Source organism: Hypanus sabinus, unplaced genomic scaffold, assembly GCF_030144855.1.
Source record: "Hypanus sabinus isolate sHypSab1 unplaced genomic scaffold, sHypSab1.hap1 scaffold_766, whole genome shotgun sequence".
Lineage (NCBI taxonomy): Eukaryota > Metazoa > Chordata > Chondrichthyes > Myliobatiformes > Dasyatidae > Hypanus > Hypanus sabinus.
The window spans coordinates 15,652-41,051 of NW_026781617.1; the positions used below are offsets into that span (position 1 = coordinate 15,652).

The 25,400-nt window shown below is 44.8% G+C and overlaps 1 protein-coding gene across 1 annotated transcript; it reads left to right on the top strand.

The window, feature by feature from the left end:
- The first annotated feature begins 1,576 nt into the window (after positions 1-1,576).
- Positions 1,577-24,005, top strand: LOC132390098 (NACHT, LRR and PYD domains-containing protein 3-like). The gene is made up of 7 exons (XM_059962694.1): positions 1,577-1,820; positions 12,298-12,685; positions 13,056-13,142; positions 20,411-20,581; positions 20,725-20,895; positions 21,051-21,218; positions 21,380-24,005. The coding sequence occupies exons 1-7, from the start codon at positions 1,577-1,579 to the stop codon at positions 21,465-21,467; spliced, it is 1,317 nt and encodes a 438-aa protein (XP_059818677.1). The 3' UTR covers positions 21,468-24,005.
- Positions 24,006-25,400: the final 1,395 nt, after the last annotated feature.

A 25,400-nucleotide genomic window follows, 5' to 3' on the forward strand; every position in this document is an offset into this window, starting at 1 on the left:
GGCCTAAGTGCTACAACTACCCGTACACCTGCTCCCTCAACTCCATTCAGAAACAAAACAGTCCTTCCAGGAGAACTTCACCTGCGAATCTGCTGGGGTCATCTATTTTGTCGTGTGCTCCCGATGCGGCGTCATTGACATTCTTGAAATCCACCATAAATTGGGAGACCGTTTTGTCGTGCATCTCTGCATTATCTGCCACAAGGCAGACTTCCCAGTGGCCAAAAATTTTAATTGTGATTCCCATTCTAACGTCTCGATTTATGACCTCCTCTTGTGCCAAAATGAGACCGCCCTCAGGGTGGAGGAGCAACAACTTATATTCCATCTGGGTACCCACCAACCTGATTGTATGAATATTGGATGTTCTTTCCTGTAAACAAATCCCCCACTTCTCTATTCCCCACAGAACTTTCATTTCTCCTCATCAGCCTGTAATTTCCCCGGGTTCCTCCTTCCCTTTCCCCTGCTGACAACTCTCAGATTCTTTCATCTCCAGCCCTTAACCTGCTCATCACTTGACTTCACCAATCACCTTCCACATTCCCTCTTTCTCCATCCCGACCTTTTCATTCAGATCAGTACCCCTCCTCCTCAGTAATGAAAATTGCTCGTGGTCCAAAATGTGGACAGTTTCCTCTTTTCCATAGGTACTGCTTGTTGTGCTGAATTCCTCCAGCATTCTGTGTGAGTTGCTTTAGATTTCCGGCGTTTGCAAGCTTTCTACTGTTTAAGTATGATAAATACCGTAGCAATTATTTCGGCTTTGTTGAGATTGTACCTGGAATATGGTGTAAAATCCCGCTCCCCATACTAACACGGGTTATACAGACCAAATAACAAACTGCCGGAGGAACTCAGAGGGTCGGGCAGCATCTGTGGAGGGAAATGGACCGTCAACATTTCGGGCCGAGACCCTCCCTCTAGACTGAGAGTGGACAGGAAATAGTTAGAGAAAACAGGTGAGGGGTGGGGATGGGGCAAGAGCTGGGGAGTGAGAGGTGGATCCAGGTGAGGGGGAGGTGTGAAAGTGGAAATAGTGACAGGGGTGGGAGTTGAGCGGTTGTGGCAACACGGGGCTTCAGAAGACAGAAACTAATTCCATAGAAGATCAATAAAGAGGTTAGAGAGTATTTCTCTCAGAGATTCACCAGACTGATTCCTGGAGGACGATGAAGGTCGTTGATCGATTTCGCATAAAACAGAGGCAGGAAGATGTGTGGAGACCGAAGGGATCGAGGAAATGATGATCGTGCAGGAACATGTGGCTGAGATGGGACAGCCGCCATCTTGTTGATGATTTGAGGGGCTGAATGGTCACTTCCTGTTGTTCCTCATTTGATGTTTCTGTTTTCCTGTCCTGAGACGTACAGTAGGAACGTTAATAGAAATTTGTGTTTGTAAATATAGAAGTGATTTGAATGAAATTAACACAATTCCGGTTTGGATCTGAATTGTGTATGGGACCGGATGGTAACCAAACCCGTTACTCTGAGAACTGGAAGGTGGAGCTAAGGGGACGGCGAAGGTACTGAGGGAAATATCAAGCTGGTGTAAATGTGAAATAACGTGTAAAATGCGGCAGGTAGGTCGGGCACCGTGTGACACCGGTTCAAATGGGAGAACCTTCTCCCGTCACGTGATCCAGTTTCTCGCTGGCATTTCAAACGTAGGTCTGCAACATCTGCGGGATTTCGATTCCGACGCCCCGCCCCCGCTCTCACAGTCCCCGGATGGGCGGTGGTTTTATTTCCTTTCTGCGTTGAAGCAGTTCGTCGGCGGGGAGCCAGGGGCCGGACAAATTGATCAAGGTCGCATCGGTGAGTATTGACGCCGGTCACTAGGGGTGAACGCCACCGACAATTTCCCATCGGTGAGTATTGAGGCTGATCCCGAGGGAGAAGACTTGCTATTGTTCAGAGAGTCCCGTTAACATCCTCGATCTGGCGTCCTCGTCCCCTTCCTGTACACAACCTCTCCGGGTGTGTCCGGGTTGTGGGACCTTCACACCGAACAGTCTGAGATGAGCCGCCGCTCAGCCCCTGGTGTTCTGGTCCCAGGAGCGGGATGAGGTGATGGTGCCAACACTAAACCCATCCATTCAGTTGCCGCTGGGAAACTTTATCTCCATCACCCGGCCCGGTATCGGATCCAAACTTCACCTGGATCGATGCCTGGTGTCGATAATTGTTTTACATATTTCCATCACACTGGAAGCGGCCGTTCGGCCCGTTGTGTTCTTGCAGACAGAGGGTTAAACAGAGTAATCGCACCCTCGGGAGACTCCTCCACGTGTATGAGTAGTTCCATCTTTCCCCGTTCAGACAGGACAGTCCTCTCGGGGGACTGGGAAGTTTATTTCCATCTTCTTTCCATTGCTACAACTTGCCGACATGCAGCTTATGGTTCCTGATATATGACCCTATTAATGCGAGAATTAAGTCTTTTTCATTTATCTGGGTTTCTCGGAAATGTGTACACTCACTCCGGAATTTCCAAAGGAGCAACCCAGGCTGTCGAATATTCCCACACGATTCAAATGGGGAATCAGTGTTTGTACATCTATAGAGGTACAGTGAAAATCTTGTCTTCAGTACCATCCACACAGATCAATACATTGCAACAGTACATACAGTTGATATAATCTAAAAGAATAACATAGTGTAGCAAATAATTCTGGTTTCAGAGAAAGTGCGGAGCAGGTTGATATGTGATACAAGGTCACATCTTGCTAGTCTGTGAGGTCAGGATCCATCTCATCACACTGGGGAATATTCAGTTTGCTTCTAACAGCAGAACGGAAACTGTCCTTGAGCCTGATGGTATGTTTCTGCTTTATTTTATCTTCGACTCGATGGGGTGGGGGTGGTGATGAGAAGTGAGAATGTTCAGGGTTGTGAGGATCTTTCATTATGTTGTTTGCTTTACTGAGGCAGTGGGAAGTGTAGACAAAGTCCATGGAGGGGATTTTGGTTTCTATGATGTATTCAGCTGTGTCCACAGTTCTCCGCTATTTCATGCAGTTAAAGGAAGAGCAGTAGCTGGATAAAGATGTGAATTATCGGGGTGGGAGACGTTCTGCGGAGCTTTGATAAAGCGTACAGAGTGGAACAGGACATATACCAAATTTCTTATTGTTTATTCAGGTTTTGTTTTATTGGAATCTGCTACCTAATAGTGTGTACTATAAAGTCAGTATCTGTGTATTACAGGACGACCATCAGAAAGTGCATTTCATTCCTTCTCCCACGGGGTTCCATCTGGTCATCTCCTGCCCATCTTGTTCAACCTCCGTCCAGTCTGTATCCCATTGCCGCAATGATATATTTCAGCAATCTTTCTTCTAAACTTTGTCTTCATTGTGAAGTTTTGTTTTGCCCCTTTTCCAGGATTGCGTGTGTGTGTGTGAGTGTGTGTGTGTGTGTGTGTGTGTGTGTGTGTGTGTGTGTGTGTGTGTGTGTGTGTGTGTTTATTTTTTGATAACTAGAAATACCAAAAGTTTAATTGAATACAGCACGTGGCAGGGAAAAAAGAAACAGCCACTACACTTTTATTTTCCTCGTTACAAAGTGGCTGCACTGTTAATCCTTGTCATAGCATTTGATGTTGAGTTTGTTATTTCCTTTTTCGGTTAAATTTGTTGAGCCATTTCCTCCGTTTCCAGGATAACAGTCCGTCAGAGCTGCAACAAATCACGAGAACTGCAAGAGGTGTTGCACATTTTTATCGCTTTGTTGTCACCGCCTCTCAGGCTAGACACAGTGACCTCGGGAGCAAATGTAACAGAATGATAGTGGGAGGAAAGGATGCTGTGAATAGTGACTGTATGGAATGTATTTCACCAGGCTCAGAATGAACAGAACTAACAAATTGGTTGGAGTGGGTAGCATTTACATTTTAACGTGTTTCTGATATTTTGTAATCATTTGCCATCTGTACATTAAAATGAAGAGAGTGAATAAAACTGCAGTTGCAGGAAATTTAAAGTAAGAAGACAAAAATACTAGAAAAGTCGAGCAGATCGATAGCATCTTGAACAGTCCCTGTTTAGATATTTGATCTTCCACCGTTTCTCCTTTCACAGATGTAACCTGATATACTGAGTTCCCAGCAGTTTACAATTTGTTCCTGCTACACTGAACAGAAACGTGCCAGACAGCTGTGCGGGGCAAGATCCCACATTACAATGACATTATGATCAAGTCTGCTCAGTTTAGTTGCTAGATATATGCTGAAGTGTATCCTCTCACGAACTACAGACCGGGGAACCAGCCTGATCACCGGCCCCGGCAAAGGGTCATTAAGTTCCAGTTCCACCTTCGACTGTGAATCAGAAATGTCTGGCACACCACAGTAAATCGCCGGCATCAGAGCGTCTGAGTATGGATGATAATATTGGGCCGGTGACTGAGGATATGGAACTGGCAGTATGCGGGATTTAGTCCAAGTTGGTAATTCCACAGCTGGAATGGAATTTCCTCAGTGTGCAGTGACGCTGAAGTCTCGGGCGGTTAGGCATTGGTTATGGGGAAATGGCCGTCTGCGCCACCTAAAAGGATATCATATCTGACAAGTATTCTGGAGATTATTGATGAGCTAAATATGAGGATAGATGAAAAAGGGCAGTGATGTTGCTCATCTGAACTTTGGAAAAGTTTGTAATAAGATCCTGCATGGCAGCTGATAAGGAAGGTTAAGTCACGTGGGATTCACGGGGAGTTAGCGAGGTGCATTCACTCCAATTACAGGATGTAGAGGGTCATGAGTGAAGATGGTGTTAGCGAATGGAGGCCAGTGACAAGTGGGATGTGCAGATCCATGTCGAGACCTCTGGAGTTCATTATTCATGTCATTGGTTTGTATATGAATGTACTTGGCACGGTTAGAAAGTTTGATACTAAATTCCGGACTCTGGATGATATTGCAACAGGTTCAATGAATTTCAAAGACATCTTGGATAGCGATGAAAATGGTCTGAAAAATGATGAATGGTTTTCAACTTGAACAAGTGAGAGTTGGTGCATTTTTGACAGTCAGGCCAGGGTGGGACTCGTGTCGTGAATGGGAGGGTACTGAGCGTTGTGGACAGATTGAGAAACAAAAAAAAATCATTATTACGCAACACAGAATACAATGCGGATGGAGAACAGTTACATAACTCCTATACAAAGGCTCAGCTCTGATACAGGTTCATCCACCTGAAATACTCACATACTGTCTGTCTTGTTGAATAATTCCAGCAGTTTTGTTTTATTTTTGTTAAAGATGTTTCGCCAACTTGCTGCTTTGTAAGCATGGAGTGTCTATATTTTGGTTAACAAGGTGAAGTGTAACAATCTGGTAATAGCCAGATAAATTGAGATCCTGAAGTGTGTGTTTCGGGATCTAGGCAGAAGGCTGAAGAACGGGACCTCAAGGGAGGCATTCTCAGGACTGCTGCCAGTACTACGTGATAGTGGTGGTATGAATTGGAGGAGCTGGCAGTGGAATGCGTGGCTGAGGAGTTGGTGCAGGGGGCATAGTTTTAGATTTTTGGAACATTGGGATCTCTTCTGGGGAAGGTGGGACCTGTACAGGTTGGATGGGTCGCACCTGAACTCGAGGGGGATCAATATTCTTGCTGATAGGTTTGCTAGCATGGCTCGAGAGGGTTTAAAATAATTTGCAAGGGGGATGTGACCCGGAACGATAGAGCAGTGAAAGAAGTGCATGGAGTAAAGCCAGATCTAACAAATAGACTGGCATTGATGAAAGAGAAGCAGAATAAAGGGTGTAAAGGTAGTAATGCAGAAGGACTAAAGTGTGTGTACTTCCATGCAAGAAGCATCAGGAACAAAGTCGATGAACTGAGAGCTTGGATACGAACATGGAATTATGATGTAGGGGCCATTACGGAGACTTGGCTGGCACCAGGGCAGGAATGGATTCTCAATATTCTTGGATTTCAGTGCTTTAAAAGGGTTTGGGGGGGGGGGAAGGGCAGGAGGGGTGGCATTACTGGTCAGGGATACTATTACAGCTGCAGAAGGGTGGGTAATGTAGCAGGATCCTCTTTTGAGTCAGTATGGGTGGAAGTCAGGAACAGGAAGGGAGCAGTTACTCTAGTGGGGGTATTCTATAGTCCCCCTGGTAGCAGCAGAGATACCGAGGAGCAGATTGGGAGGCAGATTTTGGAAAGGTGCAAAGATAACATGGTTGTTATCATGGGTGACATTAACTTCCCTAATATTGATTGGCAGTTGATTAGTTCCAAGGGTTTAGATGGGGCAGAGTTTGTTAAGTGTGTCCAGGATGAATTCCTGTCTCAGTATGTTGACAGGCCGAATGGGGGGAATGCCATACTAGATCTAGTATTGGGTAACTAACCGGGTCAGCACACAGATCTATCAGAGGGTGAGCATCTGGTTGACAGTGATCACCGCTCTCTGACCTTTAGCATTATCATGGAAAAGGATAGAATCAGAGAGGGCAGGAGAACTTTTAATTGGGGAAGGGCAAATTATGAGGGATTAAGTCTAGAACTTGTGGGTGTGAATTGGGATGTTGTTTTTGCAGGGAAATGTACTATGGACATGTGGTCGATGTTTAGGGATATCTTGCAGGATGTTAGGGATAAATTTGTCCCTGTGAGGAAGATAAAGAATGGGAGGGTGAAGGAACCATGGGTGACAAGTGAAGTAGAAAATCTAGTCAGGTGCAAGAAGGCAGCATATACGAGGTTTAGGAAGCAAGGACAAGATGTTCCTCTTGAGGAATATAGGGTAGCAAGAAAGGAGCTTAAGAAGGGGCTGAGAAGATTAAGAAAGGGGCATGAGAAGGCTTTGGCGAGTAGGATAAAGGAAAACCCCAAGGAATTCTTCAGGTATGTGAAGAAGAAAAGGATGGCAGGAGTGAAGGTAGGACTGATTAGAGATAAAGGTGGGAAGATGTGCCTGGAGGCTGTGAAAGTAAGCGAGGTCCTCAATGAATACTTCTCTTCGGTATTCACCACTGAGAGGGTACTTAATGAAGGAGAGGAAAATATGAGTGAGTTTGATGTTCTGGAGCATAATAATATTAAGGGAGAGAAGGTGATGGAGTTGTTAAAATACATTAGGACAGATAAGTCCCCTGAGCCTGACGGAATATTCCTCAGGCTGTTCCACGAGGCAAGGGAAGAGATTGCTGAACCCCTGCTAGAATCCTTATGTCCTCGTTGTCCACGGGAATGGTACCGGAGGATTGGAGGGAGGCGAATGTTTTCCCCTTTTTCAAAAAACGTAGTAGGGATAGTCCAGGTAATTATAGACCAGTGAGCCTTACGTCTGTGGTGGGAAAGCTGTTGGAAAAGATTCTTACAGATAGGATCTGTTGGCATTCAGAGAATCATGTTCTGATCAGGGACAGTCAGCATGGCTCTGTGAAGGGCAGATCGTGCCTACCAAGCCTGATAGAGTTCTCTGAGGAGGTGACCAGGCATATAGATGAGGGTAGTGCAGTGGATGTGATCTACATGGATTTTAGTAAGGCATTTGACAAGGTTCCACACGGTAGGCTTATTCAGAAAGTCAGAAGTCATGGGATCCAGAGAAGTTTGGCCAGGTGGATTCATAATTGGCTTGCCGGCAGAAGGCAGAGGGTCGTGGTGGAGGGAGTACATTCAGATTGGAGGGTTGTGACTTGTGGTGTCCCACAAGGATTTGTTCTGGATCCTCTATTTTTTGTGATTTTTATTAGCGACCTGGATGTGGGGGTAGAAGGGTGGGTTGGCAAGTATGCAGACGACACAAAAGTTGGCGGTGTAGTAGATAGTGTAGAGGATTGTAGAAGATTGCAGAGAGACATTGATAGGATGCAGAAGTGGGCTGAGAAGTGGCAGATGGAGTTCAACCCGGAGAAGTGTGAGGTGGTAGACTTTGGAAGGACAAACTCCAAGACAGAGTATAAATTAAATAGCAGGATACATGGTGGCATGGAGGAGCAGAGGGATCTGGGGGTACATGTTCACAGATCCCTGAAAGTTGCCTCACAGGTAGATAGGGTAGTTAAGAAAGCTTATGGGGTGTCAGCTTTTATAAGTCGAGCGATAGTTTTTAAGAGACGTGATGTAATGATGCAGCTCTATAAAACTGTAGTTAGGCCACACTTGGAGTACAGTGTCCAGTTCTGGTCTCCTCAGTATAGGAAGGATGTGGAAGCATTGGAATGGGTACAGAGGAGATTTACCAGGATGCTGCCTGGTTTAGAGAGTATGGATTATGATCAGAGATTAAGGGAGCTAGGGCTTTACTCTTCGGAGAGAAGGAGGATAAGAGGAGACATGATAGAGGTGTACAAGATGTTCAGAGGAATAGACAGAGTGGACAGCCAGCGCCTCTTCCCCAGGGCACCACTGCTCAGTACAAGAGGACATGGTTTTAAGGGAAGGGGAGGGATGTCAAAGGGGGAAATTAGAGGAAGGGTTTCCACTCAGAAAGTGGTTGGTGCGTGGAATGCACAACCTGAGACAGTGGTTGAAGCAGGTACAGAAGTGAAGTTTAAGAGACTACTAGACAAGTATATGAAGGAATATAAGGTGAGGAATTTAATATGGGAGGCAGGGTTTGAGGGTCGGTACAACATTGTGTGCGGAAGGGCGTGTACTGTGCTTTACTATTCTAAGTTCTATGTTCTAATATTTGGGAAATTAAAATCTCACACTTAATAATAACAACCCTGTTATTATTTCTTCTTTCCAGAATCCATCTCCCTATCTGCTCCTCGATGTCCCTGTTACCATTGGGTGGTCTATAAAAACACCCAGCAGAGTTGTTGGCCCCTTCCTGTTTATAAATTACACCCACCCCTCCGAGACTCAGTAGACAACCCCTCCATGACTTCCTCTTTCTCTGCATCCGTAACACTACATCTGATCAGCAGTAACTTGGTCTCTCCTCTTCTGCCTCCCTCCCTGTCATTTGAAACGTCTAAAGCCTGGCACTCTAAGTAAGTATTCCTGCCGCTGAGCCATTCAAGTCTCTGTAATGGCCGCAACATCATAGTACCAAGTGCTACTCCACGCTCTAATTTCATCCTCTTTGTTCATAATATCCCTTGCATTAAAGTAGATACATTTGAAACCATCGGTCTGAGCGCATCCCATCTCTATCGCCTGCCTATCTTCTCTCTCACACTATTTACAAGCTTTCTTTATTTGTGAGCCAACCTCCGCTTCCTCCGTCTCTTCAGCTGTCTTCCCAATCCCCAGCAATTCTACTTTAAACTGTCCGCAATAGCCTGAGCAAATCTCCATGCCAAGATCTTGGTCCCCTTAGGATTCAAGTGCAACCAGTCTTTTGTAGAGGTCAGACCTGCCCCAAAAAAGGTCCCAATGATGCAGAAATCTGAATCTACTAGACCTCCTCCAATCCCTCCATTTATCCTCCGCTTCATTCTATTCCTAATCTCACTGTCACGAGAATACAAACTTTGAAGTCCTGCTTCTCAACTTCCTTCCTAACTACCTGCAGTCTGTTTTCAGGACTTTCTCCCTTTACTTACCTCCGTAGCTGTTCTCCTTCCCACTTAAGGGTATCGTGGACGCGATCAAAAAGATCCCGGACCCTGGCACCTGGGAGGAAAACTATCGTTCGTGTTTCTTTCTTGGTAGGCCGCCCCTCCAATAGTACTAAAACATGAGTACTTATTGTTAGGGAGGACAGCCACAGGGGTACCCCCTAGTATCTGATTCTTGCCCTTCCCTCTCCTGACTATTAATCACTTACCTCACGAGGTCTCGGTGTCAGTACTTGCTTATTGCTCTTATCTATCCCCACTTCACTCTCCCTGACCAGAAGAACGTCATCGAACTGCATCTCCAGATCTGTAACGTGCTCCCTAAGGAGCTGCAGCTCGACGCACCTCGTGCAGATGTGGCTGTCTGGAAATTAGGAAGTCTGAGGAACATCCCACCGCTGACACCCCAGCACAGAACATACATATTTCCTGTATCTATTCTTCACAAATAACTGACCTAGCCTCGACCTATTATCGCCGGTCCAGTTGAGGAAAAACTATTCTGTCTGCATCTACTACTTCGCCCGCTCCTATGACGCCCGCTCTATAAAGCAGTCTCCTTTTTAAACACTTCCCGTTGTCCCTATACAGAATTCTCTTAAAGCTTGAAATCGATTTGTCATGCACCACCTTTATGTTCCCCTTAAACCGTTTACCATTCACCATTAAGCCATGACTTCAGGTTGTAATCCCAACCTACCTCAGTGGAAGAAGCTTACTTGCATTTCTAATGCCCTTCCCTTGGACAACATCGGTGGCGTGCAGAGGGGAGACTTGCAGCTTGGGCAACTGCCGGTCTTATATTAAAAATACCTTGCCCAGGCTTGCGCCCTGGAAACTTTCCAAGGCGCAAATCCATGGTCTATCGAGACTAACGGAGGCCTACACTACACACTGCAGATAATTTTGTAAACTGCATTGCAGCAAGGCATTTGATAAAGTGCCCCATGCAAGGCTTATTGAGTAAGTAAGGAGGCATGGGTTCAAAGGGGACTTTGCTTTGTGCATCCAGAACTGGCATGCAACAGAAGACAAAGAGTGGTTGTAGACGGTTCATATTCTGCATGGAGGTCGGTAACCAGTGATGAGCCTGAATGATCTGTTCTGGGACCTTCACTCTTCGTGATTTTTATAAATGACCGGGATTAGGAAGTGGAGGAATGGATTAGTAAATTTGCTGATGACACAAAGTTTGGAGGTGTTGTGGATGATGTGCAGGGCTGTCAAAGGACAGAGCGGGACATTGGTAGGATGCAAAACTGGGCTGAGAAGTTCATTCTGGCAGGTCAAATATGATGGCAAAATATAGTATTAATGGTAAGATTTTTGGCAATGTGGAGGATCAGAGGGATCTTGGGGTCCTAGTCCATAGGACGCTCAAAGCAGCTGTGTAGGTTGACTCTGTGTTTAAGAAAGCGTGTGGTGTATTGGTCTTCATCAATCGTGGAATTGAATTTAGGAGCCCAGAGGTAATGTTGCAGTTACATAGGACCCTGGTCAGACCCAACTTGGAGTACGGTGCTCAGTTTTGGTATACTCACTACACGAAGGCCGTGGAAGCCATAGAAATGGTGCAGAGGAGATTTCCAAGAATGTTTTCTGGATTGGAGGGCATGCTTTATGAGAATATGCTGAGTGAACTCGGCCTTTTCTTCTTGGAGCGACGGATGTTGAGAGGTGACCTGATAGAGGTGTATAAGATGATGAGAGGCATTGATCTTGTGAATAGTCAGAGACTTTTTTCCCCAAGGCTGAAATTGTTGCCAGAAGATGTCAGAGATTTTAGATACTGGGGATTAGGTACAGAGGAGATGTCAGGGGTAAATTTTAAACTCAGAGAGTAGTGAGTGCGTGGAACGGGCTGCCGGCATAGGTGGTGGAGATGGATACGTTAGGGTCTTTTGGATAGGTACATAGAGCTTTGAAAAATAGAAGGCAATGAATAGGTCTGTTAATTTCTTTAAGGTAGGGACATGTTCGGCGCAACTTTGTGGGCAGAAAGGCCTCTATTATACCGTAGGTTTTCTGTGTTTCTATCAAAACTATCAAACGTCTACATTCCAATCAATGAAGTCCTAATGTAATCGGTCTCTCCATATAATTCAGTTTTCTAGTCTTTACACTAACTTTGTATATTTTCTTCGGCCTCTTTCCATCGTACTTTTATCTTTCCTCGGGTAGCTGACTGAAATTGCATGCAATACTCCAAATTAGCCCTCACCAATGTCAACAATAAATACCATCTCCTCTTTCAGTCCTATCTACCTCTGACGCCAGTTCCAATGAATGCTCATATCCTGAGCGAAGTCTGGAAGAACGCAGCGGGTTGCTGTTTATATTTGATGTTTTCGATGAATTCAAGCACAGAATCGATTTTGCAGACAGTTGGAGAGATACAAATCCTCAGCACCAGTGGCCAGATCCCGAGTGGTGGTGTGAGGCGTCGCACATTGTGTACAGTTTAATCCAGGGCAAGCTGCTCCCAGGGTGTTCAGTGCTGGTGACTTCCCGTCCCACTGCGTTACATTTATTGGAGAAGGCAGAGAGGAGTTCCCAGTTCCTCTCCGGGTTTCTCATAGAGCTTTTCAAGGGAGATACTACTGTCAGGAGTGTCGTGTACTTATTTCGTGCCTCTCCATCCAAGAGTTTTTAACTGTGTTCGCACAATTCTTGATTCCACCTACTGGGGACTTGCTAAAACTCCTCACTGATACCCACAGTACAATAATGGATGATTTGATAATTTTCTCATTTTTGTTGCAGGTCTCTCCTCCGAAATGACATCTCAGGCCCTGGAGGAGTTTCTGGGTCCATTTACGTATCAAAGAATCTGCCAGGTGATTGACTGGATGAAGAAGGATGTAAAACGCCAGACTGAAAAAACAGAGAGTGAAGCTGGTAAAAGGAGCCTCCTGAAAACTTTGCACTACCTGTTTGAGTCTGAGAATCGTGGGCTGGCTAAGGTCGCAGTGCGATCTGTGGAGACACTTTCCTTCAGTGGAATGTCTTTGACCCCGATTGAATGTGTAGTCTTGTCACAAGTCATCGGGCTTTCTGATACAATAAAATGTCTCGACCTGGATCGCTGCGACATTCAGCATGAAAGTCTCCAATGGTTTGGACACGGGCTGCACAAGTGCCAGGAGTTGAGGTAGTGATTAAATTGTCTCTCCCTGATTATTGTAAAATTGTACTGTTTTTCTTTTGTAAAATAGCCTACACGGAACTACCTCCTGCTCTTTTCTGCACCCCAGCTACCATGTTGCCTCAGGGCTTGGGTAGCAAGAAATGAGTAGAGAGCCCTTGACACTATTGTTGACCGCTTGTTCTTCATCTACGTCCACCACACATCCATCTCCAGCCCGCACTGTGAGGGATGGTGCTCCATCCTACCCAATATTGATATCCCTTGAACAGTCCACAACAGAGCAGTTCGGTGGGAGGAGGAGAATAATTGTCTGTCAAATGTTAGAATCCATGAAGTGTACCTTCTGACTTCTAAACACTTTGCCTGATTTTAGCCTGGTAGGTAATAAGCTGGGAGACTCGGGAGTGAAATTGGTGTCTGCAGCTCTGAGGAACCCGGAGTGTAAAATACAGAAACTGTGGTAAGTACCAGACTGTGGGAGATCGTGTTTACAGTCACTGAGTGTCTGACACTGAACATCAATGTAATCAGTAACTGTGTTAATAATAAACACTGGGGATTTGTATCATCTCCGATCTCTTTGTGTACTTCACAACCATTATTTCTTGGCTGGAGAAACACGCACAGCACGCTGGAGGAACTCAGTAGGTCGGGCAACATCCATGGAAAAGAACAGTCAACTTTTCAGGCCGATACCATTCGTCAGGACTGGCGAAGGGTTTGCATCCGAAACGTTAAATGCTCTTTTCCACTGATGCTGCCCGACCTGCTGAGTTCCTCCAGCGTGTTGTGCGTGTTGCTTTGACCACAGCATCTGCAGGGTATTTTGTGTTTCCGATTTTCTGGCTGGAGATTGCCCGTCTCAAAGATTCTGCTGCCGGGGATCTCGCCTCGGCTTCCTCTTTATTTAAATCGCAGACGGTGCTGATTTGACTAAAAGATATACTGGGAGATTCCGCAATTTTTATGGGGAGGGCGATCAACCAGATGTTTCGTTACATATTGGTACAAATGAAATAGGAAGGAAAGAAAAGAGGTCCTGAAAAGAGAATTTAGAGAGCTGGGTCGAATGCTGAGAAGCAGGACCTCCAGTGTAGCAACTTATGCATTGCTACCTATGCCATGCGCCAGTGAGGTTAGAAACAGGATTATTTGGCAGATTGATGCACGGCTGAGAACCGGTTGCAGTTGGCAGGCCTTCAGGTTCTTCGACCATTGGGATATCTTCTGTTGCAGTTATGACCTTTTCTAAAGTGACGGGCTGCACCTGAACCAGAGAGAGACTAGATTTCTCGCAGATAGGTTTATAACAGCTGTTAGAACTGGTTTAAACAAAATCGGAGTGAAGAGACACAGATGGTTAAAAAATACAAAACATGCAGTCAGACTGTCAGGAAAGGCAGGCATAGGATAGGACAAAATTGCAGCCAGTAGGGTGAGTGCCGTCGCATTAATTATTCAGAATAAAAAAGGTAGTAAAGACAGTATTCAAGGTACTATATCCCAATGCATGGAGTACAAGAAACAAATTGAATCCTATGTTACATTACTACAGATTGTCAGGTGCATTACTGAATCGTGGCTGAAGGATGGTAGTAGTTGGAGCTGGATGTCAGAGAAAACACATAATATCAGAGGGAGAGGAAAATTCTGCGTGGCTCTGCTTGTAAAAAGTAGCATCAAAACATTAAAAACTTGTGACATAGTATCGGATGATGTTGAATCTTTGTGGGTTGAGTTATGAGAATGTAAGGATAAAAAGGCAGTTATATACGGTCCTCCCTACAGTGGCTGGAAAGTAGATCAGAGATTACAACAGGAGGTAGAAAATGCGTGTCAAATGTGCAATGGTATGATCGTCATGTGAGATTGTAACATGTAGCTTGATTGGGAAAATCAGCTTGGTAATATATCTCAAGAGAGTGAGTTTGTTGAATGACTTTTTAGAAAATCAGCTAGGAGATCAGCTGCACTGGATAGGGTGTAATGAAATGATCTGGAGGCGTTTAGGGAGCTTAAGGTAGAAGGACCTTTAGGAACTAGTGATCACAATATGAGGGCACGACTTCAGGATTGAAGGACTGTTTTCGAACTGAAAAGCGGAGAAATTACTTTAGTCAGAAGTTAGTAAATCTGTGGAATTTGTTGTCATGAGCGGCAGTGAACGCCATGCTATTGGGTGCACTAAATGCTGAGAGGGATAGGTCCTGGATTATCTACGACATCAAATGGTATGGAGTAAAAGCAGGGGGTGGAGATGACTGGAGGAAGTGGTTCAGCCCATGATTGAATGGAGGAGTAGACTGGATAGGCCCAATGGTCTATTTCTGATCCTAAATCTTATGGTCTTATTGTCTTATACACATGTGTATCCCAAAGGTAAAGAAATACTCAAATGGCAAAATTGTACAACGGTGGCTGACAAGGAAAGGATAAGGTAATGTAAACATGAAAGAGAGCATACAATAAAGTAAATGGTGGGAAGATAGAGGATTGGGAAACCCTACAGAAAACAACTAAAAGAACAATTAGAAAGGAAAAGATGAAATATGAAATCATTCTACAAACAATATCAAACTGGATAGTAAAGGCCTTTTTCAAGTATGTTAAAACTAAAAGATAGATCAGAGATAGGGCCGGTAGAACATGAGGCAGCAGAAGGAATAACGGGGGACAAGGAGATAGCAGATGACCTAAATGAGTATATTGCATCACTCCTCACTGTGGAAGATTATGTAATGTGTGAAGGAACAGAAGTGGGTGCAATTACTATTACAAGGTGCACAAAAAGCTGAAAGACTTAAAAGTAAATAGGTCACCCGGCCCAGATGAACTGCACCCTAGGTTTCTGAAAGAAGAAGCACTCGAGATTCGGGCGGCACCAGAAAAGATCTTTCAAAAATCAATTGAGGAGATTACACGTAGTACACGTAGTACACGTCGGGGGTGAATTGCGTGTTGTATATTTGAACTTCGAAGAGGCCTTTAACAAGGTGCCATACTTGAGGCTACTTTACAAGTTAAGAGCTCATGTTATTACAGGAATGTTACTAACATGGTTAGAGCTTTGACTGTCTGGTAGAAGGTAGTGAGTGGGAATAAAATGACCCATGTCTGGTTGGCTTCCAGTGACTGGTGGTGTTCCGCAAGTGTCGGTTTTGGGACCACTTCTTTTTATGCTGTATATAAAAGACAGATGATGAAATGGATTATTTTGTTTCCAAGTTTTCAGTTATGCAAAGATCAGTGGAACGGCGGGTAGTATTGATGAAACAGAAAGAATGCAGAAGTACTTAGATAGATAAAGAGAATGGGCAATATAGTGGCAGATGAAATAAAATGTTGCAAAATGTATGGACGCGCTCTTTGATAGTAGAAATAAATGCACGGACTATTATCTAAACGAGGACAAAAACCCAAAAATCTGAGACGCAAAGAGTCTTGCGAGAGCATATGCAGAACGTCCTAATAGTTGATTTGCAGGTTGAGATGTTGATGAGGAAGGCAAATGCAATGTTAGCATTCATCTCAAGAGGTCTAGCGTTCAACAGTGGGGATTTGATACTCAGGCTTTATAAGGCACCCGTGAGGTCTCACCTTGAGTATTGTGTACAATTCAGGGCCCCTCATCTGAGAAAAGATGTGCTAGTATTGGAAGAGGTCCAGAGGAAGTTCGCAAGGATGATTACTGGAATGAAAGGATTATCATACGAGGAACTTTTGACTGCTGTGGGTCTGTACTCGCTGATATTCAGAAGGATGAGGGAGTGTCTCATTGAAACTTTTGAAATGCCTCAAAAGAATAGATGTGTGAAGAATGTTTCTCATGACGGGTGACGGGTGAGTCTAGGACAAGAGGGAACAACCTCAAAAAAGAGATGCTGAGGAATTTCTTTAGCCAATGGGTGCAGAATTTTTTCCCACTTGACAGCTGTGCAGACCAGTCGTTGGGTAGAGATTGATGGGTTCTTGATTGTAAATGGCATCAAAGGTTACGGGGAGAAAGCAGGGAACTGGGCTTGAGGAAGAGAGGAATAAAAGGATCACCTATACTTTAATGGCGAAACAGACTCGTTGGGTCAGATGGTTTTATTCTGCTCCGAAGTCTTATGGTCTTAGGTCTTCAGTCTTATGATCTTAAGATGCTGAATCCCTGCGGGTTGAATTAAGATACTGCAAGAGTAAAATGACCATGATGGTAATTATATACAGGACGCCCAACAACAGCTGGACTGTGGACCACAGATCACGGCAGGAAATAGAAAAGGCGTGTAAAAAGGACATTGTTATGGTTTTCCTGGGAGATTTCAAAATGCAGGTCGATTGGCAAAATCAATTTGGTAATGGATCTTAAGAGAATAAGTTTTTTGAATATTTATGAGATGGCTTTTTAGAGCAGTTTATCGTTGAGCCTTCTAGGGGATCAGCTATACTGGATTGGGCGTTCTGTAATGATACGGAGGAAATTAGGAAGCTTGTATGTCATAAAAAAAACAAATGGTAAAATAGTACAGCTATGGCTGACAAGGGAAGTCAAAGCTAACGTAAAAACAAAAGAGATGGCATACAACAAATCAAAAAGATACCGGTAAGAGAAAGCGTTGGGAAGTCTTTAAAAAACTACGGAGAGCATGTAAAAGAATCATTAAGTGGAAAACGGTGAGATTTGTAAGGAAGCAAGCAAACAATATCAAATTGGATAGCAAACGCTTTTTCAAGTATGTAACACTAAAACAGAGATGTCAATTTATATATGACCGATAGACAATGAGGCCAAAGAAACAATATCGGCGGATAAGGAGATGGCTGATGAACTTAAACAGTATCTTACATCAGTATTCACCGTGGAAGACACGAACAGTGTGCTGATGTTGAAGGGTGTGAGGGATGAGAAGTAAATGCAGTTATTATTACAAAGGAGAAGGTCCTGAGAAAGCTGGACGCCCTAAGGATACATGTCACTTGGATCGGATGAACTGCACCCTACTGTTCTGAAAGAGGTAGCGACAGAGGTTTTTGAGACGTTAGTGATGATTTTTCAGAAGGCACTGTACTCTGGCATGGTGCCACAGGACGTTCGAAAAATGCAAATATCTCTCCACTCTTTAAGAAAAGAAGAAAGCTGCAGGAAGAAAGCATAAACCATTTATGGAACACACTACCGTCAGTAGTTGGGAAGATATTTTAGTCATTTGTTAAGGATAACGTTATCAATTATTTGGTGAGACAGGAAAAGAAGGGAGAAAGTCAGCGTTGTTTCCTTCAGCGAAACTCCTGCCTGGGAAACCTGTTAGAATTCACTGAGAAGACTGCAAGGAGGATAGATGAAAGAAATGCATTGAATGCTGCAGATTTGTCAGTGTACCGCACATGAGACAGCTTACAAATTTAACTGCCTTTGGTATTGCAAGATAATTACTGGCATGGTTAGAGCATTGGCTGATTGGTTGGAGGCAGCTAGTGGGAATGAAAAGATCCTTTTCTGGTTGGCTGAAAGTGACTAGTAGTTTTGCACAGAGCTCTGGATTGGGACCGCATCGTTTATGTTGGAAATCAATTACTTAGATGATGGAGTCAGTGGCTTTATTGGCGTTTTGCAGATGATACGATGATTGGTGTTGAGGAAACAGATAGGCTTCAGGAAGAATAGACAGCTTAGGCGAATGGGCAAGAAAGAGGCAAGGGAAACACAATGTTGCAAAATGCATGGTCATGCACATTGTTAGTAGAAATTAATATGAAGACAATTTTCTAATCGGGGAGAAGAACATAAATTCTGAGTACAAAGATGCCAGAACACATTAAATTTTAACGTGTAGGTAGAGTCAATGATGAGAAAGGCAAATGCAATGTAGCATTTATTTCAAGACATCTAGAATACAAGAACAAGGATATGGTGCTGGGGCTTGACAACGCACTGGTGAGGCTTCGCCTTGATTATTGTGAGCACATTTGGGCTCCTCAGCTAAGGAAATATGTGCTGACATTGGAGAGGGTTCAGAGAACATCCTGGGTGATTGGGGTTTTTAATGATGGATGCCGCTTTTTTGAGGCATCTCCTCGAAGATGTCTTGGATATTACGGAGGCTATTGCCCATAATGGAGTTAACTAGATTCACAAATACCAGCAATGTATTTTGAACTTGTGCAGTAGCCACAGCCAATATAACATATTCCCATCACATAATGTACCAGTTGGTGATGCGGACAGTTAGAATGATATCCACAGTACATCACTAGGAATTTGCGAGTATTTCTCGAAATGCTCCAAATCGCCTAACACTCACAATGAAAAATAGCCTTTTATAACTGGCTTTCCTTATAACTGCATCGACGTGCGGCCAAAAGGTAGGTCTTCAACGATATTAACACCCAGTAACGAAGTAGCTCACTCTCTCCACTTCTGTTCTTTCTGTGAGGATTGGTTCGATTTCCCTTGACTTACCCTTCCTGTCGTCATAAGCATCTGTCTGGTCTTACTGATGTTGAGTGCAAGACTATTGCAACATCCTTGAACTATATGTTGTATCTAACTCCCGCACGCCTTTTTGCGACAATCTGAGTTTAAGCCAACTACGGTTGTATCATCAACAAATGTATAAATGGCAGTTAAGCTGTTCTTAGCCAGAGGTTCATGGGTGTAAAGAGAGAACAGTGGACTAACCACACATCCCTGAGCTGCGCCAGTGTTGAATGTCAGTGAGATGGAAATGTTATTTCCAATCGGCACCGATGGTCTGGTCAGGAAGTCGAAGATCCTCATCAGGGAGCGGTCCAGAAACTTTGGTCCTGTAGCATTTCTAACTGAATTGTAGGAATGATAGAGTCAAATATTGAGATGTAGTGAATGAACCTAAGGGTTCGCATTATCGAGGCTCCAAGGCAGCACTGAGAGCCATTACGGTCGACTCTGCCATAGACCTATTGTGGCGATGTGCAATTTGAGTGTGTGCAAGTCCTTGCTGAGCCAGGAGTTCATTCCAGCCATAACCAATCTGTCACAGCATTTTATCACAGCAGATGTGAGTGCTACTGGGCGATAGTCATTATGGCAGCTCACCGTGTTCTTGGTCACTGGTAAACGTGTTGGTCTTTTGAAGCAGGCGGCTACTTCCAGATGTACTAATGAGAGAGTGGAAATGTGTATAAACACCCGAGCCAGCTGGTGGGCACAAGTTTTCACATCGTCACCAAGTATTCCATCGGGCCTTTCACCCTCCAGGTAGACAACCTTTTGTCGACCTCCGAGACAGAGATCAAAAGGTCACCGGATGCTGTAATTTTACTCTCCCTTTCAAAGCATGCGTGGCCGGCAGGCATTACTGCCATTCGTGGTAATGCTTCGCTTTGTAGGAAGTAATGGCATGCAATCTCTGCCAGAGATGACGTGCATTTAATGTCACTGTCCACCGTGCTTCGAATTCTTCCGCAGATCTTGAAGTAGCCCTCCGAATGTCACACTTGGTATTCTTGTTCAGCCCAAGGTCGCCTGATTTAAATGCCACAGACCTATCCCTCAGCAGACTTCAAAACTCTTGGTTCATCCATTGCTTTTGATTCGTGTATACTCATACTGATACAAGCAGATTTTAATGAAGTCTGTGACAGCAGTGATGTATTCGTTCAGACTCAATGTTGAATCACTGAATACAGTTCAGTCCACTGGAAGAATAAGCTCTGGCGACCTGTCTCTCTGTGTCCTTCACCCTCACTCTCTCTCATCTCCAGGCTGGAGAAAGTTGATCTCACAGCTTCTGGTGTCGAGGATCTCGTATCCGCTCTCAATATAAACAAATCACTGACGGGACTGAACCTGAGTGACAATAACCTGGGAGATTCGGGAGTGAAACTATTGATTGCAGCTTTGTGGAAACCCAAGTGTAATATAAAGAAACTGTGGTAAGTACCAGATTGTGGGAGATTGCGTTTACTGTCACTGGATGTCTGACACTGAGCATTATTTGTGTTACCGATAAACACTGGGGATTTGTACCGTCTCCTGTCTCTCTGTGTCCTTTACCCTCACTCTCTCTCATCTCCAGGCTGAGGTATATCGGTCTCACAGATTCTGGTGCCGAGGATCTTATGCCCGCTCTCAGTACAAACCCATCACTGACGGAGCTGTACCTGAGTGATAATAAAATTGGAGATTCAGGAGTGAATCTGGTGTCTGAGGCTCTGAGGAACCCGGAGTGTAAAATACAGAAACTGTGGTAAGTACCAGACTGTGGGAGATTGTGTTTACAGTCACTGGGTGTCTGAAACTGAACATTAATGTGATCAGTAATTGTGTTACTGATAAACTCTGGGGATTTGTACCGTCTCCTTTCTCTCTGTGTCCTTCACCCTCACTCTCTCTCATCTCCAGGCTGAGGGGTGTCGATCTCACAGATTCTGGTGCCAATGGTCTCATCTCCGCTCTCAGTACAATTGGATCACTCACGGAGCTGGACCTGAGTTACAACTCGCTCACAGACCAATTTGTCTCCGCTCTCCACCACTTCATCCTGACTCATCCGAGGCTGATGCTGATATGGTAAGTGTGCTAATGCTCAATGTGATAAAATACCAGCGGATCCGCGGGTTTTCTGGTGATATTTGTCTGTCAGTGTTGTGGAAACAATAAACCCCAGTCACCTGTTACTGATACTGTTGTGTAATTTGGTTATTTCATCTTTATTCCTCTAACTGTTTCAGGCTGCGGTGCAATCGTTTCAGTGAAATCAGGAAGAAGGAAATGAAATCGCTGGGAGAATCCAAATATGGACTACAAGTGGACATCTGAATTCCTGAACATTCCCGCCCGTGGGATGGGGATATTTTGGCTGATTCCCGCACTCCGCTTAATTGATCACTCTCCCCTTTAATTCCCAACGATTATAAGAGATGTTAAATCCAATTCTCATCCCAATATGTCAATCCACAGTTTCCTTGATGAGGCCTCAACTAGGTTTGAGGAACAACACCTGGGTAGGATCCAAACTGCTGGATAGAACATCGATTTAACAAGCACCAGCCACATCCCCTTCACCAATCCCTGTCCCCTTTTTCCTCTCTCATCTTACTTCCTGGCTTGCCCATCACCTTTCTAGGGCGTCCGTTCCCGTTTTATTTCTTCCATCACATTCTGTCCTCTCCTATTGGGTTCCCCATTCTCTAGCCTACATCTCTTTCACCTAACAACGCAGATCTTTATTTTACTCACCTCTCCCCCTGTTTTAACTATAACCATGTGTTTCTCCCTCCCTTTTCCCCACCTTCCAACTCTGACCCCATTGTTTCCCTGTCCTGATGAAGTGTCTCGGCCTGAAACGTCGGCTGTACTCTTTACCACAGATGCTGCCTGTGCTTGACTTTTGTGTTCCTCCACTATTCTGTGTGCATTTCCAGAATCAGCGGATTTACTTTTGCTTGTAACGGGCCCTGGCTCCTGCCTCGGTCTATGACATCAAAGGAGGTCCCACAAGCGTAATCCTGCTTGCTGTTCAGCGACACTTCTTCCTCTGAATGTCCGGATCCGAGTGCTCCCGAAATTAGGCCCTGAGGAATTATACAGACAGGAATGGGCCGGGGGTATGGCACAGCCTGGGACACCAGTGTCCTTGGATGGGATTATCCGCGGAGGGAATCTTATGCTCACTTTGGGCCAAGGACGGTATACTGAGCAATCTGGACGACATAATTATTTAAATTGACAAATACCTCGGTAGTGAGCTTGGGTCTACAGTGATACCGGACACCGTCCTGACGTGGAGAATGATGGTGAGAAAAAGAACTGGTTATTCAAACTGTCACTCGCTGTCGCCAGTCAGTTAATTGTGTGTGATTGTGATAGTATCATAAGAACATGGGAATAGGAGCAGGAGTAGACCAACTGGCCCAAAACTGTTCCGCCATTCGATAAGATTATGACTGATGTGGCTATGGCCTCACCCCCACCTATCTGCATTTTCCGCGTACCCTATCCATTCCCCAACTATGGAAAAATGTATCCAACCGTGCCTGAAATATATTGACTGATGTACCCTCCAATGCTTCATTGGGCAAATAGTTTCACAGATTCATGACTCTCTGGAAAAAGCAGTTCCGCCTCATCTCCATCCTAAAACTACTCCCTGGAATCTTGAGGCTATATCCACTAGTTATGGTCTCACCTATCAGAGGGAACAGTTTCGCCTTTATCTTATCTATCACTTCCATATAAGATCTCCTTTCATTCTTCTGAATACCAGCGAGTACAGTCCCAGGCAGCTCAAACTGTCCTCATAGTCTAAACTCTTCATCTCTGGATCAACCTGGTGAACTTCCCCCGCACTGTCTCCAAAGCCAGTATATCCTTCTTCAATTAAGGAGACCAGAAAAGCGTGTAGTACTCCCGGTGCGGCCTCACCTGCACCGGTACCCTGCACAGCTGCAGCATAAACTACCCCTCCCCCGCCCCAGCTATTCAGCTTAAAGCTGAATAGTTATGGGAATGGCTACGATCATGGTCCCATCACGGTTCAAGTGAAGCCCGTCCTATTAGTACAGCTCCCACCTTTCCTAAACCTTTGACATGTTCCCGTGAATTCAGATTCACTTCTCCCAGACCAATCCTGGAGCCGGGCATTTAACTCACTAACCTTCTTGACCCTATGCCAATTTGCATCTGGCTCAGAGATTACCACCATTTTGGTGCTTTTTTTTTGAAATTTAGTCCCTAGCAGCTCAAATTCTCTCAGCATACCTCTTACCTCGTTTTTCCTATGTCGTTGGCACTCACACGGACCACGACAACGGGAGCTTTCCCCACCCACTGCAATTCCTCTGCAGGTTTGATAAGATGTCCCGAACCCGGGCACCAGGCCGGCAACATAACCTTCTGGACTCTTTATCCTTGCGACCGAGAACTCTGTCAATTCCACTGACTATACCACCGCATTTCTCTTCTCTCCCACCTCCCCAACCCCCTTGAATAGCTCCTTGAACTACGGTGCCACCGTTAGGTTGCTCATCCTTCCTACAGTCCCCGTAATCTACACAGGGAGCAAGAATCTGAGACCAACACGTACAAACAAGCTGGATGAACTCAGTAGGTCGGGCAGCATTCGTTAACCGCTCCTGTCAACTGCTGAGTTCCTGAGTTCATCCAGCTTGTTTGTACGTGTTGATTTGACCACAACATCTGCATTTGATCGATCTGTGGCCATCTATTGCAAAAAAAAAAAATACACAACGAAAATCGCCAGCAATGATTCTGGGGATAGTGACTGTGTTCAGCTGGTTCAGGACCACTTACTGGTATTTTCTGTCTTCACAGTATTATACAATGATAATTACTCCATTTATCTGTCCTTATCTTTCTCGATGCAAACGAACATATTCAATTGCATCCTCACTTCTGTAAATTCCATTCCTGCTGGTTCTCCTGACTAAACACAAACAAAAATTGTTGGTGGAACGCAGCAGGTCAGGCAGCATCTATAAGGAGAAGCATTGTCGACGTTTCGTCAGGACTAAGTGAAAGAAGAGATAGTAACAGATTTGAAAGTGGGAGGGGGAGAGGGAAATCCGAAATGATAGAAGACAGGAGAGGGAGGGATGGAAGCTGGAAAGTTGATTGGAATACGAGGCTAGAGAAGGGAGAGGATCACGGGACGGGAGGTCGAGGGAGAAAGAAAGGGGGAGGGGAGCCTAGAGAATGAGCAAGGAGTTATAGTGAGAGAGACAGAGGGAGAAAGAGAAAGAAAAGGGGAATTATTATTATTAGTAGTAATAATAATAATAATAATAATAATAATAAAATGAGGGATGGGGTAAGAAGGAGAGGAGGGGCATTAACGGAAGTTAGAGAAGTCAATGTTCATGCCATCAGGTTGGAGGCTACCAAATATAAAGAGTTCCTCCAACTTGAGTGTGGCTTCATCTTGACAGTGGAGGAAGCGATGGATAGACATATCTTAATGGGAATGTGACGTGGAATCAAAATGTGCGGCCATTGGGAGATCCTGCTTTCTCTGGCGGACAGAGCGTAGGTGTTCAGCGAAACGGTCTCCCAGCCTGCGTTGGTTCTCGCCAATATAGATAAGGCCGCATCGGGAGCACCGGACGCAGTATATCATCCCAGCCGGCTCAGGTGAAGTGTCGCCTCACCTGGAAGGACTGTCTGGGGCCCTGAATGGTGGTGAGGGACAAAGTGTAAGGTTGGAGGAACAACACCTTATATTCGGTCAGGGTGGGCTTGAATTACGAGCATCTGCAGATTTCCTTCTGAATGGATTAAATCTCGGGCATGTTTTAGTCACCAGCAGAGGTCGCCGGAGACTCCAGTGTGCTGGCAAGGCGAAGTCTGCCAGGGACTCAGAGATGGAAAGCCACAGGAAACCCCTGTTGAAAAGAGGTTATTACGGACTGCAAGTAACTGAAGGTAACATTTAAGCACGAAATCAGGAGGGTCAAAAGGGGGCACGATGTTGCCTTAGCAGATCCTCAGGGATGCTGCAGATATGTTAAGAGGAAAGGGATTGCAAGGGACAGACTTGGTCCTCTGGGAGATCTGAATGATAAACTGTGTGTGCAGCCAAAAGGATACATTTAGTGTCCATCTGTAGTTACTCAGGATATGGAGAGAACGTCTACAGAGGTAAGGTAAAACGACACCAACCTCATGGGCCATACACATTAGAGAGGAGTTGCTTGCTGCCTCGAGGTAAATTAGGGGGATCAATCTCCAGGACCT